At 38.1% G+C, this 17,538-nt stretch overlaps 1 protein-coding gene across 2 annotated transcripts in view; it reads left to right on the top strand.

Moving 5' to 3' along the window:
- Positions 1 to 819: 819 nt before the first annotated feature.
- Positions 820 to 17,538, top strand: part of VPS13A (vacuolar protein sorting 13 homolog A) — a 225,628-nt gene continuing 208,909 nt past the window's right edge. For both annotated transcript variants that reach the window (XM_040620229.1, XM_040620230.1), the window contains exon 1: positions 820 to 1,188. In XM_040620229.1, coding sequence (XP_040476163.1) covers positions 1,089 to 1,188 — 100 coding nt within the window. In that variant the 5' untranslated portion in view covers positions 820 to 1,088. The remainder of the gene's footprint in view (positions 1,189 to 17,538) is intronic.

The raw sequence follows: 17,538 nt of genomic DNA, 5'->3' as shown, positions 1-17,538 counted from the left end.
GTGATTAATTATAGTTCTCCATACTTAACATCCAGCATCTGTGAGCTCAGGCATTTGGTCCTATTTCTTATATAAGGTCAAATGGGGGTGCGAAGGGGCTGAAAGAGCTCTAATTATTATTTAGTTTACGTCAGTCATTTCATAAGGCTCAAGGGTTGAGTCTAGGTATCACAGTATTTCCTGAAGGGCGTTCAGCAGTTTCTGGACTGGTTGACTAACTCTGAATCTGAAAGAACTTTCTAAGGGTTGAAAGGAGGCTCCCTGTGAATAATTTGACCAAAAAAAGAGTGCCATCTCAGATGCCCGGAAGGAGGGCGTGGCATTACTCTTCACTGCCCTCCCCCCCGCCTTCCTGGGACGATTTGCAGCTGGTTAAATTAAGTCACCCGACGCGCATCCTGGCCTCGCGCTCCGAGCACCGGGCGGGGCAGTTACAGGCGTCCAGACACAGGCCGGCCGGACGCAGGAACCTGGGGGGAGGGGGGTCCCTAGGACCCTCCCTTGAGACGCCTACGGCCTGACCGCGAAAGGACTGGAATTTGCCCACGCCTGGCTTAGGTGCAGGTCCTACTGGTCCTCGTGCGGGGTCGCCTCCAATGTAGGGCGACGGGCTTTCCCTGGCAGGTGTAACCGCCGCGCCCGGCCCCGCCCCCGTCGCGGGTCAGGACACTGGTCGGCCGGTGAGGGCAGGGTCGGAAAAAAACTGGCCACTCCTACGCTCCTCCCGTTGCCTGGTGATGAAGGGGAGGCGGGGCCAACAAGTAAAAGGAGGCGGGTTCTGCATGGAAAGGGCACGCGTCAGAGGAGCGGTCGCGCAGCCGCCCTTGCTTCTTTCCCGCAGGCGCGCGCGGGGCGGCGCGGAGCTCCGCCCCCGCCCTGGAGTCCACCGTGCGCAAGCGCGGAGCGAGTGGCCACCTCCGCCCCTCGCAGGGCTCGCGGAGGGTTTGCGTGTCCCGCGCCGGGGCATTTCTAGTGGGAGCCGCCCGGGAGCCGGTGAACCGAGCGGTCTCGAGGGAGGCCGCGGGAGGTCAGGCGCTGGAAGAAGGACCGCGGGGGGGCGGCTGCCGTGGCCACCGCGGCTGAGGAAAATGGTGTTCGAGTCGGTGGTCGTGGACGTGTTGAACCGGTTCTTGGGGGACTATGTGGTGAACTTGGACACGTCTCAGCTCACTCTGGGCATCTGGGGAGGTAACGAGACCGCCGCCGCCCCTCAATCTCGTTTTCCTCCCGGCCCCTGGTTGTCGGAGCCAGCCTTTGCTTTCTCGGGGCCTCGGGCCCCTCACTCGCCGGGCGCCACCACCTGCCGCCGCTCGCCTCGGGGTTAAATTACGTAAAGCCGGGCGGCGGTTCCAGGGCCTCTGCCCGCGAGTTGTTTATATTCTGGTAGCAGGGGGTTGGGGCTGTGTTGGGGTGCGGGAAATGCAAAAGTCCCTCTTTCCGAGCCGGCGGCTTGAGGGGGACCCGCGGCGGACTCCGAGGGCGTGGAGGGCAGATTCTCTGCCCGTCGCCCCGTGCTGTCCGGCTTCAGGTGTGCGGGGCGTGGGGGAGGCCACGAGATGCCCCCGGGCTTGGTCCCGTCCCTGTCATGTTGTACCCCTTGGGTTATGACGGAGGCTCGGGAGAGCCCACGGAGTGGCGCACGTTGCCTCGCACGTGAAGGCAAGGCGCCGGTGATCGAAGACGCCCTCTTCCTTGCCTTCTTCCCCAGCCCGGGCGTGTGGCTGAACCGTAGTGTCTTCTCGGCTCCCCTTTCCAGCCACCCCAGCTGAATTCGGTTTGCTGGCCTGGTTTCTGCTGATAACAGCGAAACTCCTGTGCACAATCAACTCAAATGGTTGGCTGGTGGTTTTCAGTTCACAGCCTGACCCAGGAGTGTGTCACGTTTGTAAGGCTTTGGAATTTTGTGGGTCAGAGTGATTTTTTTTTTTTTTTTTAAGAAACTGGGTGCGCTTTGCAACTTCTCAGACCTACGAACGCGGGGATGAACATGCGCTTAGGTTACTTAGATGAAGGACCAAAGCTTGACAATGGTATCCGTGTACTCTGTTGCGCTCCCTTATTTGGAGCGTCGTTATTAGTGCTTCCATCTGTTTTGTATTCTACCCTTTATTTTAAGCACCGGTTGTCAATTAGATTCCTTTTCCCTACGAAGTGAATCTCCTAGGCCAAAGTTAGGGTTTTTTGTTTGTTTGACTTTGGACTTAACTTAATATGCACCCTCTTCTAAGATATTTATTTATCTTGCTTTTCCTCCTTTATGAAAGAGTGTGAGTAGATAATTAGCTCGATAGAGAACCTCTTGTTACTGCCGTTGGTATCTGGTAGCATGATAGAGTCAGACGGCAAGAACCAGGGACGTTGGTGCTAGCTCTGCACCTCTGAACGGTATCAGAAACTTGAAGATTGTTTTATTTGTTTTGCTTCTCACTTGCAGAGTAAAAATAACACAGTTTGTCTTCACACAACTCAGAAGGAAGCCTGGAAAACATTTTGTAGTGTGCTTTGATCTGTAGTGGAAGGTTGCTTCTGCATTCAAGGCCGAGGTTTGTGTAGGGTGTGATTATGGTTGAATATTTAAAATTTGTATACAGTAAAATTCACTTTTGTGATGTACGGTTGTCTTTCTTGACAAGGATGATGACAAGGAATGTATCCCCTATCACAGTCGTGATACCAAAAAGTTCCATCAGCACACCAGTTCCCTCTGCTGCCCCTTTTCAGTCCACCCTTTCCAGCCCCATATCTCCTGGCAACCAGTGATCTGTTTTCATCCTTACAGTTTTCTTTTCTAGAGAGTGCCATATAAATGGAATTATATGGTAGATAGCTTTTGGGGGGTCTGACTGCTTTTACTTAATTTCACTCCATTTCTTATGTAAAATGAATTTGAGAGTCACCCATGTGTTGCATGCATCAGTATTTCATTCCTATAATTTTGAGTGGTATTTTTTGAATGGATGTATTACATTTATGTGTCTGCTGGCCTCCCTTCCTGGCCATTATGAATAGAGCTGCTAATAAACATTCACGTACAGATTTTTGTGTGAACATAAATTTTTATTTCCCTTGGGTTAATACCTAAGAGTGGGATCGCATGGTCTTATGGTAAATGAATAATTTCTGTGAAACTGTGGAGCCGTTTTTCAAAGCGGCTGTACGATTTTGCGGTCTCACCAGCTTGTATGAGTGTATAGTTGTTCTACAGCTTCCCTAGCATTTAGTGTTATCATTTAAACTTTTTTTAAGCCATTCTAATAGGTATGTAGTGCTAAAGTATTGTGGTTTTAATTTGCATACCCTTAATGATTAAAGATGCTGAGCATCTTTTCATGTTCTTTACTGTTTGTATACTTCCACTGGTGAAGTGTCTGTTCAAATCTTATTTTAAATTGGCTTTTTTCCCTTTTTCTATTGAGATTTAATTTCCATACCATTAAGTTCACCCTTTTAAAAATGTTTTTTATTAATGTAGTTGACATACAGTGTTATATTAGTTTAAGGTGTATAAAAGTGAATTCAATTCTAAAGGTTATGAAATGCTCACCATGATAAATGTTGTCACCATCTGTCGCCTTACAACATTATCACAGTATTTACTGCATTCTGTCTGCTGTACTTTTCCTCTTGAATTTACCCTTCTAAAATGTACAATTAAATGTTTTTTCATGTAGTCACAAAATTGTGCAACTATCACCACTAGTTCCAGAATATTTTCAACACCCCCAGGTAAACCTCATACCCATAAGCATTAGCAGTCACTCTCAAATTCTGATCCCCCAAACCCCACCTCAAGCAACTATTAATCTACTTTATGTCTCTGTAGATTCGCCAGTTCTGGACATTTCATTTAAATGTAATCATGCAATGTAGGTGGCCTTTTGTTTCTGGCTTTTTTCACTTAAAAAAAATTTTTTTTGAGCTTTGTCTTATAGCATGTATCATTATTTCTTTTTATGACTAATGTTCCATTGTATGAATAGATCACATTTTGTTCATTCGTCAGGTGATGGTCATTTAAGTTATTCTTAAAAATTTTCTTGGGTGTATGCCTAGGGGTAGAATTGCTGAATCATATGGTAACGCTGACTTTTTACAAAGGAACTGCCAAACTCTTTACCAAAGTATTTTCTTATTGTTAAATGTTGAAAGTTCTTTACATATTATGGGTATGAGTCCTTTGTCAGAAATATGATTTGAAAATATTTTCCTCCATTCTCTTCCAAGTCTGTCTTTTGCAAAGCAAAAGTTTTAAATTTTGCTGAAGTCCACTTGAGCAGAAACTTTTCATGAGTCATGTTTTGGGGTTACTATGAAATCTGCCTTCCCTAAAGTCACAAATGTTTTCTCCTTTGTTTTCTTGTAGAAGTTTTATAATTTTATATTTTATATTTAGATTTCTGATCCATTTTTGTATAAGGTGTGGTTTAAGTTGAAAGTTGCTGTTCATTTGTTCGCATGTGGATGCGAATGTCCAGTTGTTGCACCATTTCCTGAAAGGAATATCCTTTCTCCATTGAATTATTTTTGCACTTTTGTAAAAAATTGGACTTTATATTGTATGGGTTTATTTTTGGATTGTAATCTGTTTTGATAATATGTGTGTCCATTCTTTCAGCAATATTACACTTGTCTTCATAACTAGCTTTATAGTAAGTCTTGAAATCAGGGAGTATGAACCCTTCAACTTTGGTGTTTATGAAATTTTTAAAACAATATATCAGTGTTTTATGTGTAGAAGTTGGTTATATATTGATAAGTGAAGCTTTAATAGTTTTTAGTGTTTAAAAAATCATTTGAGAATTTAAAAAGCAGTAATTTTGATAAACTTAATAATATTTGAAAATTTCAATAATAGAGACTAGATGGTGCATGAGAAAATTGTTAAAGACCTAATATTTTATGGTCTAATGTCAGAAGGACCTTTTGGTTTTAAATGTATGTTTTTGCTAGGTGTCTGTAACAATTTCACTGTTAGCATATTAATGGTGTTAATTAGTATTCAGGAGTTACACAGATGTTTTCAAACCTAATGGAAGTGCTCTGAAAATTTGTTTGAGACACTTGTTTTGGAAATTAGAATCCATTTTTCCTTGGAAACATTGTTATATATGAATGAAGAATTTCCAAAAATCTATGTAATTATAATGTAGCCAAACAGTGCTACAGTAGTGGGCCCTACAGGAAGTAGGCTGAGTGCAGCAAAAATCTATTTTTGTGAGGGAGATAGAGGAATTGAACTTTATCTCACACTAGTGGTGGATTTTGATGTTGGTATACTTCTTATGCACTGCTGTTTATAATTCTCCACCCTTTTTATATGTCATCTACTTAGGGAGGTAGTAGTACTTCATAGACAGTTCTGAGATTCATCTCCCAACTTTTCTAAGCAATCTAGAATCATGTTTTCTTCAAGAGCTAGGCTGCATCAGAATCAGCCATATGTGCTTGTTACAGATACAGATTTCTGAACTGGTGTCCAGAGATTATAATTCATTTATGTCAAGTAGTACACAAAAATCCTTTTTTTTTTTTTTTTTTTTTAAACAATGACACAGGATTGTGATGCACAGCTAGGTGCATTTTTAGAGCACTTTCAGGGCAAAAGTATTAGAAATTCAGAAGCAGAAGCAGTGTGATACAATTATCATTTGCAATGCAAAGAATACTTGTACTTAATAGCTCCTTCTATTGTCTTACATCTCTTTCTCTCGTTTTCTTTAAAATTAAAAACTCATAAATTTTCCGTGTTTTGTTTTTGTGTTTTGTTTTGTTTTTGGTGGTGGCTGTTATACCCGACATTGTTATGGAACATTGGAAACTTGGATTTCTTGCTTTTGTTTTGTTTGTTTTTTAACTAGCATATATTGTTTTTGAAATGTTGCCAGTTTTCTCTTTATAGTAGACTTTAATGTTCAGTGGCCACCTGTTGCATACCCCCAGTATACCAGTGGTTCTGTAGGAAAATGAAGATTCGGGCACAATTTCTTTCCCTTTTGTTTTCAGCTTCATTATTTTCCATAATTTTATCTTCTATATCACCTATTTGCTTCTTTGCTTCTTCCATCCTCACTGTGATTCCATCCAGTCGGTTTTGCATCTCGGGTATAGCATTTTTTATTTTGGCCTGACTAGTTTTTAGGTCTTCTGTTTCTGCAGCAAGGTTTTCTCTGGTGTCCTCTATGCTTTTTTCAAGCTTGGCTAGTATTTTTATGACTGTTACTCTAAATTCTTATTTGGATGTATTGCTTCTATCTGTTTTGACCAAGTCCTAGGCTGTGATTTCTTCTTGCTCTTTCTTTTGGGGAGAGTTCCTCCATCTTGTCATTTTGGCTAAATTTCTGTCTTTTGCATGTTATGAAAGCTTGTTATGTTTCCTGCTCCTCAGAGTAATGCTGTATTAGAAAGGGGTCATACACTGTCCAGGGCCTGGTGCTTCAGGAAGTGTTTTCTGTTGTATGCCATGTGCACTCTGCTGTTCTGTTTTGGCTGCCTTTTCCCACAGGTCAGTCCTCTGCGGAGTTCTCATCTTTGCTTGCAGTGGGGAGTGTTTGAGCCTTTAACTAGGTGTGCTTTGATTTGTTTATTAAGATAAGCCTCGCAGCCACCACATTCTCTCCCTCTAATTGTGCAGACTGTTTTCTTAATCTTCAAATCAATTTCCTAGTTGTTCAAAATGACATAATGCCGATCTAGCTGTGTTCGAGGGACAGGCAAGCCCAGGGTCCCCCCACTACTCTGCAATCTTAACTCCTTCCTCTCAGGGCACAATTCCTGATTGGAAGGAGTCCTGTGACAGGAATATGCTGGGGGAGCCAAACAAATTTTTGTTTAAGTCTAGTGGTAATTGCCAGTTCTAATTTCTTAAATATTATTTTTACCTTTACATTTTGAGAAACTTTCATAGAACATTAGAGCTGAAAGGGAATGTTTTATTATGAAAAGTGTTCAGACATACAGAATGTTTCAAGATTTTACAGTCCATATACCTACAATCTAGATTGTACTACTAATTATGCATTAATAGCTTTATTGAAATAATAATTGACATGGTAAAATGCACATACTTAAAGTCTACAGTTTGATTAATCTTGATGTATATATCCTCTTGAGAAACAGTCATCATGATCAACGTAACAGAAGTATCCATCACACTCAAAAGTTTTTTTTGCCCCATATCCAGAGGCATCCAATTTTCTGATTTTTTTTTTGTTTTGCTTTTGTTCTACCATATGTACCTCTATTCCTGGTTTGCTGAAAGTTGGTTTTTTTTTCCTTCAAGAATGTGTGTTGGGTTTTTAAAATGGTTTTTCTGTGTCTATTGATATCATAAGATTCTCTTCTTCAGCCTGTTGATGTAATGTATTACATTAATTGATTTTTTGAATGTTGAATGAGCCTTTCATACCTGGACTAAATCCCACTTGGTCTTGGTATATACTTATTCTGACATATTGTTGGATTCAATTTGATATTTTGTTGAGGATTTTTGCATCTCTTGCATCTATGTTCGCTGAGAAGTAGTGGTCTGTAGCTTTTTTCTTTTTTTTCCCCCTTTGCAACATATTTATCTGGTTTGGGTAATGCTGACCTTCATAAATGAGTTAGGAAGTGTTCCCTATCCTCTGTTTCCTAGAAGAAATTGTAGGGGCTTAGTATCATTTTTTTCCTTAAATGTTTGGTAGAATGTTAGTGAAACCCATCTGGGTATTATGCTTTCAGTTTTGAAAGATTATTAATTATTGAATCAATATCTTTAATAGATACAAGCCTAATTATATATTTTTTCTTTGTGAGTTTTGCTGAAATATATGTTTAAAGGAATTGTTGTAACTTGTGAACATGTTTGTATTCCTTTATTATCCTTTATTGTCTACTGGATCAGTAATGAAGGCCCTTCCTTTCATTTGTGATATTAGTAATTTGTGTTTTTTTCTTTCTTAGTTAATCTGGCTAGAGAGTCACCCATTTTATTGATCTTTTCAGAGAACCATATTTTGCTTTCATTGGTTTTTCTCTTGATTTTTCTCTACTGAATTTCATTGATTTCTGCTCTAATTCTTATTTATTTTTTTCTGGTTACTTAGAACTTAATTTGCACTTTTTCTAGATTCCTAAGGTGGAAGCTTAGATTATTGATTTTAGATCTTTTTTGCTTTTTTAAAAAATATTTTATTTAGAGAGAGTGTGAGTGCATGCATGCACAAGAGAGAACAGTGTGAGTGTGAGCAGGGGAAGGGGCGGGGGGAGAGAGAGAATCCCAAGCAGACTCGGCGCTGAGCACGGAGCTGGACTTGGGGCTCCATTTCATGACTCTGAGATCACAACCAGAGACGAAATCAGGAGTTGGTTCCTCAAACAACTGAGCCACCAAGGTGCCCCTTTTCTTCTTTTCTAATATATGCATTCCATGGTAAATTTCTTTCTAAGCCTTGCTTTTGCTGCATGTCCAATTTTGAAAACTGTATTTTCATTTGATTCAAGATACTTTATGGTTTCTTTTGAGATGACTTCTTTGGCCTGTTATTTTAAATTAACATTTATTAAATCTTCAGATATTTTGGGAGTTTCTAGCTTTCTTTTTGTTTCAGATTTCTGGTTTAATTCCACTGTAGCCTGAAAGCAGATTTTGTATGACTTTCATTCCCTTAAATTTGTTAATATGTTTTACGGTCCAAAGTTTGGTTTACTGTGGTGAATGTTCTGTGTGAGCAGAATATGTATTCTGCTATTGTTGTAAGAAATGTTCTATAAGTTTTAATTAGATCTCTTTATTTTTAGTTTGTCTATGCCTTTATATTTAGAGTGGGTTTCTTGCAGACATCTTATTGTTGGGTTTTGTTTTGTTTTATCCAGCGTGTCAAGTTTTGTCTTTAATTGGTATATTCAGACCATTTATATTTGAACTGATTATTGATATAGTTAGGTTAATGGATATCTATTGTATTTGTAGTTCTTTTCTATTTCTTGCATGTGTGTCTTTGCTTTTTAAAATCTTCCCCCTTTTCTGCCTCTTCTGGTTTTAATTGAGTATTTTCTATAATTTTGTTTTTTCTCCTCTTCTAACATATCAGTTATACTTCTTTAATTTTTTGGAGGGTTCCTTGGAATTACAGTATGCATTTAAAACTAAGTCCAATCAAAACCATATTGCTTCATAGTGGAAGTACATTAGAAAGAGTATTCATTCCATTCCTTTTGCTCTTTATAACGTTGCTGTCAGTAATTTTACCTATCCATAAGCCGTACTTACCAATGCACTGTTGCTATTATTTTGAATAGTGTTCTATTAGATCATTAATAATGAGGCAAATAAAAGGCTTAATTTTACCTTTATTCCTTTTCTAATGCTCTCGTATATCTGAGTTTCTGACCTATATTGTTTTCCTTCTCTGTGAAAGCTTTTAACGTTTCTTGCAAGGGAGGTCTAGCAACAAATTCCATCAGTTTTTGTTTATCTGAGAAAGTCTTTCTTTCTTACATCACCACTTAAAAAATTGTGGTAAAATACAACATAATATTAATCATCTTAACAATATTTTCACTTTTAGGTGTGTAGCGTATTGATTGAGCAATTCTGTACATTACCCGGTGCTCACCCTCAGTGTAGTCAGCATCTGTCACCAAACAACATTTCTGCAACATTATTGCCTATATTCCCTGTGCTGTACTTTTCATTTCTGTGACTTTTTAATTTTATAACTGGAATTTTGTACTTAATTGCCTTCACCTATTTTGCCTACCCCCCCCCACACACCTACCTTTCCTCTGGCAGCCACCAATTTGTTCTCTGTATTTAATAGTCTGCTTTTTGTTTCTTAGATTCCACATGTAAGTGACATCATGGTATTCGTCTCCCTCTGATCTGTTTCACTTAGCATGATATCCTCTCGGTCCATCCATATTGTCGCAAATGGCAAGGTCTCATTCTTTTATATGGCTGAGTAATATTCTGTGTATGTTTGTGTGTGTATGGGTGGGGGTGTATATATCCATTCCTCTATTGGTGGACACTTGGGTTGCTTCCACATGTTAGCTATTGTAAGTAATGCAATAAATGTAGAGGTGCATACATCTTTTTGAATTAGTGTTTTGGGTTTTTTTTTTTTTTTTGTGGGGGGGTTAAATACCCAGTGGTAGAATTACTGGATCATATGGTATTTCTATTTTTAATTTTTTGATGAACCTCCATACTGTTTTCCTTAGTGGGTGTACCAATTTACATCCCTACTAACAGTGTAGGAGGGTTCGTTTTTCTCCACATCCTCACCAGCATTTGTTATTCTTGTCGTGTGTGTGTGTACACATATATATGTATATGTATATATAAAATGACATATATATTTGGTTTTATATATTTGCAAGAGTGTGTGAGAGAGCAAGAGAGAGAGAGCATGAGCCGGGGGAGAGGGAGAAGCAGACTCCCTGCTGAGCAGGGGGCCTGACATGGGGCTTGATCCCAGGACTCTGGGGATCATGACCTGAGCTGAAGGCAGATGCTTAGCCAGCTGAGCCACCCAGGCATCCCTCTTGTGTTTTTTTTTTTTTTTTTTTTAAAGATTTTATTTATTTATTTGACAGAGATAGAGACAGCCAGCGAGAGAGGGAACACAAGCAGGGGGAATGGGAGAGGAAGAAGCAGGCTCATAGCGGAGGAGCCTGATGTGGGGCTCGATCCCATAATGCCAGGATCATGCCCTGAGCCGAAGGCAGACGCTTAACCGTTGTGCCACCCAGGCGCCCCCCCTCTTGTGTTTTTGATTCTAACCTTTCTGGCAGGTAGGAGGTGATATCTCATTGTAGTTTTGATTCGTATTTCCCTGATGATGAGTGATGTTGAGCATCTTTTCATGTTGACCATCGGTATGTCGTCTTTGGAAAAAATGTCTCTTCAGGTTTTCTGCGATTTTAATCGGATTATTAGGTTGTTTTTGTTTTTGTTTTTTTTGGTGTTGCCTTGTATACATTCTTCATATATTTTGGGTAATAACTCTTTGTCAGATAAATCATTTGAAAATATCTTTCGCATTCTGTAGTTGGCCTTTTTATTTTGTGGATGGTTTCCTTTTGTTTTCCTTACCTTAGGACATGTATCTAGAACAATGTTTTTATGGTGATGTCAAAGAAAATACTGCCCGTGATTTCTTCCAGGAGTTTTATGGTTTCAGGTCTTACATTTAGGTCTTGAATCCACTTTGAATTATCTTTAAGTATGGTGTAAGAAAGTGGTCCATCTATTTTCATTCCTTTTCAGTAGCTGTCCACTTTCCCCAGCACTGTTTATTGAAGAGTCTGTCTTCTCTCTATGTATATTCTTGTTTCCTTTGTCACAAATTAATTGACCATGTAAGCACCGGTTTATTTCTGGGCTCTCTGTTCTGTTCCATTGATCTGTATGTCTGTTTTTGTGCCAGTACCATACTGTTTTTATGAGTACAACTTCATAGTATATCTTGAAATCTGGGATTGTGATACCCTCAGCTTTTTCTTTCTCAAGGTTGCTCTGGCTATTTGGACTTTTTTTGTGGTTCTGTACACATTTTAGGATTATTTGTTTTAGTTCTTTAAAAATGCTGTTAGTATTTTGATAGGGATTGCATTGAACCTATTGATTGCTTTTTGTAATGACATTTTATTTTATTTTATTTTTTTAAGATTTTATTTATTCGACAGAGATAGAGACAGCCAGCGAGAGAGGGAACACAAGCAGGGGGAGTGGGAGAGGAAGAAGCAGGCTCACAGCGGAGGAGCCTGATGTGGGGCTCGATCCTATAACGCCGGGATCACGCCCTGAGCCAAAGGCAGACGCTTAACCGCGGTGCCACCCAGGCGCCCCTGTAAAGACATTTTAAAACAATACTCTTCTAATCCATGAGCATGGAATATTTTTCCATTTGTTGGTGTCATCTTCAGTTTCTTTCATCATTGTTTTATAGTTTTCAGAGTACAGGTCTTTCACCTCTTTGGTTAGGTTTATTCCTAGGTATTTTATTCTTTTCGGTGCAATTGTAAATGGAATTGTTTCCTTAATTTCTCCTTCTGTTACTTTCTTATTAGTGTATGGAAATGCAATAGATTTCTGTATATTAATTTTGTGTCCTGCAAGTTCAATGAATTCATTTATCAGTTCTAATAGTTGTTCTGGCGGAGTTTTTAGGGTTTTCTGTATACAGTATTAGGGCTTCTACAAGTAGTGCAAGTTTTGCTTCTTTCTTGCTAGTTTGAATGCCTTTTATTTCTTTATCTGATTCCTGTAGTTAAGAGTTCCAGTATTATGCTGAATAAAGTGTTGAGCATGGACATCCTTGTCTTGTTCCTGATCTTTGAAGAAAAACTTAGTTTTTCACCAGTGAGTATGATGTTAGCTGCAGGTTTTTCATATATGGCCTTTATTATGTTGAGGTATGTTCCCTCCAAATCCGCTTTGTGTTATTGATAATGGATGTTGCATTTTGTGAAATTTTTTTTTCTGCCTTTACTGAGATCATCATAAGGTTTTTATTCCTTCTCTTGTTAATGTGATGTATTACAATGATGGATTTATTGAATATTAAACCACCCTTGTATCCCTGGAATAACCAAATTGTGGTCAGTGATTTTTTTTTTTAAGGTATTGTTGGATTTGGTTTGCTAATATTTTATTGAGGATTTCTACATTGGTGTTCAGTAATATTGGCTTGTGGTTTCCTTTGTAGTGTCAGGGTGTTGCTGGCCTTGCAGAATGAATTTGGAAGTTTTCCCTTCTACTCTAGTTCTTGGAATAGTTTGAGAACAGGTTATTAATTCTTTAAATATTTGGTAGAATTCACCTGTGAAGCCATCTGGTCCTGCATTTTTGCTTGTTGGGAGTTTGTGATTGCTGATTCAATTTCATTACTAGTCATAAGTCTATTCAGATTTTCTATTTCTGATTTAATTTGGAAGATTGTAGCTTTTAGGAATTTATTGATTTCTTCTCAGTTGTCCAATTTGTTGGCATGTAATTTTTCATTCTCTTAGAATCTTCTGCATTTCTATGGTGTCAGTTGTTATTTTCATGTTAGCTATTTTCAAGTGTACAGTTCAGAGGCGTTAAGCGTATCCGTATTGTTGTGCAACTATCACCACCGTCCATCCCTAGAACTCCTTTCATCGTGCAAAACTGAAATATTGTACCTGTTGAGGAATAACTATGCATATCCCCATCCTTCTGCTACTGGCACCCATTATTCTATTTTCTCTCTCTCTGAATTTGTACTAGGTACCTCCTATAAGTGGTATCATATATTTGTCCTTTTATGTTTGGCTTATTTCACGTAGTATTAGCGTAATGTCTTCAAGGTTCATCTGTTACAACGTATATCAGAATTTCATTCATTTTTAAAGCTGAACAATATTTATGTATATATCCCATTTTGTTTCTCCATTCATCTGTGAATAGACACGTGGGTTGCTTCCACCTTTTGGCTATTGTGAATCATGGTCCTGCAAACATCAGTGTGCAAGTGTATCTTTGAGTCCCTGCTTTCAAATGTTTTGGTGTATACCCACAAGTGGAATTGCTGGGTAATTCTTTTTACTTTTTTGAGGAAGTGTCATCCTACTTTCCAGATGTCCCATTTTACATTTTCACTCAGTGCAAAAGGGTTCTAATTTCTCCACATTCTCAGAAACATTTGTTATTTTCTGTTTTATTCATAGTAGCCGTCCTCATGGGTGTGAAGTAACGGTCTCATTCTTTTTGACTTGCATTTCTCTGATGATAGTGCTCTTGAACATCTTCTCATTGGTTAATGGCCATTTATAGCTCTTCTTTGGAAAAATGTCTTTGAAGATCTTTGGCCATCCTTTAATTGGGTTGCATTTTTTTAAATTGAGTTGTAGGAGTTCTATATATATATCCTGGATATTGACCTTTTATCAGATACGTGATTTGCAAATACTGTTGCCTTTTCACTGTTGATAATGTCTTGTGATGCACAAAAGCTTTTAGTGTGATGAAGCCTAGATTATCTTTTTGTTGTTGTTTCCTGTGCTTTTTGGTGTCATATCCATCCAAAAGAAATCATTGCCAAATTGACTATCATAGAATTTTTCACTTAGGTTTTCCTCTTAGATTTTTATAGTTTTAGATCTGAAATTTGAGTCTTTGATCTACTTTCAGTTAATTTTTGGATATGGTATATGGCAATCCAGCTTTATCTTGCATGTGATTATCATTTTCCAACAGTTTTTGGTGACATTTCCAAATTGAGTGATCTTGGCAGCCTTATCAAATCATTTGCCTATATATGTGAGAATTTATTTCTGAGCTCTCTGTTCTGTTCCATTGGTCTATGTGTTTGTATACTGGTACCACACTGTTTTAATTGTTATGTTTTTAAGTTTTGAAATCAGAAAGAGTAAGACTTCATTTTCTCCCCCCCTCCTTTTTAAAAAGATTGTTTTAACAATGGGGGGGGGTCCCTTGTGATTCCACATGAATTTGAAAATGGATTTTTTTTTTATTTCTGCAAGAAATACTGGGATTTTAATGTGGATTGCATTGAGTCGGTAGTTTGCTTTGGGTAGTATTGTCATCTTAACAATATTAAGTGTTCCAGTCGATGAACATGGTATGGATGTCTTCCTGATTATGTGTGCCTTTAATGTCATTCAGCAGTGTTTTATAGTTTGAAGGTACCAGTCGTTCACCCTCTTGGTTAAGTTTATTCTTGAGTGTTTTATTATTTTCCCTGCTATTTTGTTTTATTTTATTTTTTTTAAAGATTTTATTTATTTATTCGACAGAGATAGAGACAGCCAGCGAGAGAGGGAACACAAGCAGGGGGAGTGGGAGAGGAAGAAGCAGGCTCCCAGTGGAGGAGCCTGATGTGGGGCTCAATCCCATAATGCTGGGGTCACGCCCTGAGCCGAAGGCAGATGCTTAACCGCTGTGCCACCCAGGCGCCCCTTCCCTGCTATTTTAAATGGAATTGTTAATTTTTATTTTGGACTACTTAGTGGGAAGAAACACAACTGATTTTTGTGTTTTGTTTTGTATCTGGCAACATTGTTGAATTCATTTATTCTAACATGCTTTTTTTGATGGGAAATTTAGGGTTTTCTTCATATAAGATTATGTTGTTTGTGAATAGAGAAAATTTTACTTCTTCCTTTCCAATGTGGATGCCTTTTATTTCTTGTCTAATTGCTCTGGCTGGGACTTTCAGTACTATGTTGAAGGAAAGTGGCAAAAGTGTGCATCTTCATCTTGTTCCTGATGAAGAAAAAATTTTTTATCATTGAATGTGATGTTCATTGTGGGTTTTTCATATGTGGCATTTATTAATTGAGGTTGTTTCCTTTGATTTCTAATGTGTTGAGTATTTTTGTCAAGAAAGGGTATTGAAATTTTTTAAATGCTTTTTCTTGGGATGTGGTTCCCCCCCCCCCCCATTCTGCTATTGTGGTGTATTATACTGATGTTCTTATATTAAACCATACTTGCATTCCAGGAATAGTATTGGGTCATGGTGTATAATACTTCTAATGTGCTGTTGAATTTTGTTTGGTAATATTTTGTTGAGGATTTTTGTGTATTCATTGGGGATAATGATCTGTAATTTCCTTGTAGCATCTTTGTCTCTGATATCAGATTAATGCTGACCTCATAGACTGAGTTTGGAAATATTTCCTTCTCTTCAGTTTTTTGGAAAATTTTGAGGCGGATTGGTGTTCTCAAATGTTTGGTAGAATTTACCCGTGAAATCATCTTGTCCTGGACTTCTGTTTTTGGGAGTGTTTTGATTAGTGAGTAAATCTCCTTACTTACAGATCCGTTCAGATTATCCATTTCTTGAGGATTCATTAGTAGTAGGGTATGTTTTTCTAGGAATTTATCCATTTCATCTAGGGTATCCAATTTGTTGATGTATAGTTGTTCATAGTATTCTCTTATAATCTTTTATTTTTCTGTAAAATTGGTAGCATGATCCCCTCCTATATTCCTGATATTAATTGTTTAATTCTTCTCTCTCTTTTTCTTAGTTTATTAGCTAAAGATTTTTGAGGAACCAATTTTTGGTCTCATCGGTTTTCCCTGTTGGGTTTTCTCTTCTCTATTTTAATTATCTCTGTTCTAAACTTTATTATTCTTGTAGCTTTGGGCTTAGTTAATCTTTATTTCTTTAAGGTGCAAATTTAAGGTGTTAATTTGGGTTATTATTTTTTAATGTAAACATTTAATAGCTAAGTTTCCCCAGGACTGTCTTTGCTGCAGCCTATGAATTTTGGTATGTTGTGCTTTCATTTTAATTTTTCTTAAGTTTTAAAGTTTTTTTTGTGATTTCCTCTTTCTTGTGATGTCTTCTAAAGGATACCTTATAGGATGTCAGTCTCTTAAAATTCATATTTTTGTTGTTGTTGTCTAATACATGGCCTGTCCTGAAGAATGTTCCATGAGCACTTGAGAAAATTGTGTATTCTGCTCTTGTTGAGGTGTTTCAGGTATGCTTTTAAAATTCAGTTTGTTTCCTTCTTAATCTTCTGTCTGGTGGTTCTATCCATTATTGAAGTTCTGTGCTAAAGCCTCCTACCATTATTGTAGAGCTGTTTCTTCTTATATGTCAATGTTTACTTCATACTGTGCTCTGGTGTTTGGTGAATATATGTTTACAATTGACATGATATGTTTATAATTAGTGAATTGACACTTTTATCATTATATGATGTCCCTCTTCATCTCTTCTAATGGCTTTTGACTTAGTCTGTTTTGTCTAATATATGTATAGCCATATTTGGTCTCTTGTTACTTGCATGGGAAATCTTTTGCCATTTTTTCACCTAAATATTAACCTGTGTATGTTCTTAGAGTTGTAGGGGCATCATGTTTTGTTTGGTTTTAAATACCTTCTACCTATGTCTTTCGAATGGGGAATTTAAACTGTTTACATTTATTTATTGTCAAATTTTTATTTAAATTCCAGTTCACATAGCGTGTAATGCTAGCATTAGGTGTAGAATTTAATGATTCATCACTTACATGCAGCACCTAGTGCTCATCACAAGTGCCCTTCTTTATCCCCATCACCTATTTAACCCATCCCCCTGCCCACCTCCCCTCCAGTAACCCTCAGATGGTTCTCTATAGTTACTAGTCTGTTTCCTGGTTTGCCTTTTTAAAAAATTTTTAAATTTTTTACCCCTGTGTTCATCTGTTTTGTTTCTTAAATTCCATATAAGAGTGAAATCATATGGTATTTGTCTTTATCTGACGGACTTATTTCGCATAGTGTAATACTCCCTAGTTCCATCCATGTCTTGCAAATGACAAGATTTCATTCGGTTTTATGGCTGAGTAATATTTCATTGTGTGTGTGTGTGTGTGTGTGTACACACACCATATTTTCTTGAACTATTTACACTTAATTACTGATAGGGAAGGCTTACTATTTTCATTTTGTTAATTATTTTCTGCATGTCTTAGAACTGTTTCATGTTTTAATTTACTGTCTTGTGTTCAGTTTTTTTTTTTTAGTGATCCATTTTGATTTCCTTACTTTCTTTTTGTATATTCTGTAG

This window comes from Ursus maritimus, unplaced genomic scaffold (assembly GCF_017311325.1).
Source record: "Ursus maritimus isolate PB19 unplaced genomic scaffold, ASM1731132v1 scaffold_34, whole genome shotgun sequence".
Classification (NCBI taxonomy): Eukaryota; Metazoa; Chordata; class Mammalia; order Carnivora; family Ursidae; genus Ursus; species Ursus maritimus.
This window is presented reverse-complemented; position numbering and strand designations above follow the sequence as displayed.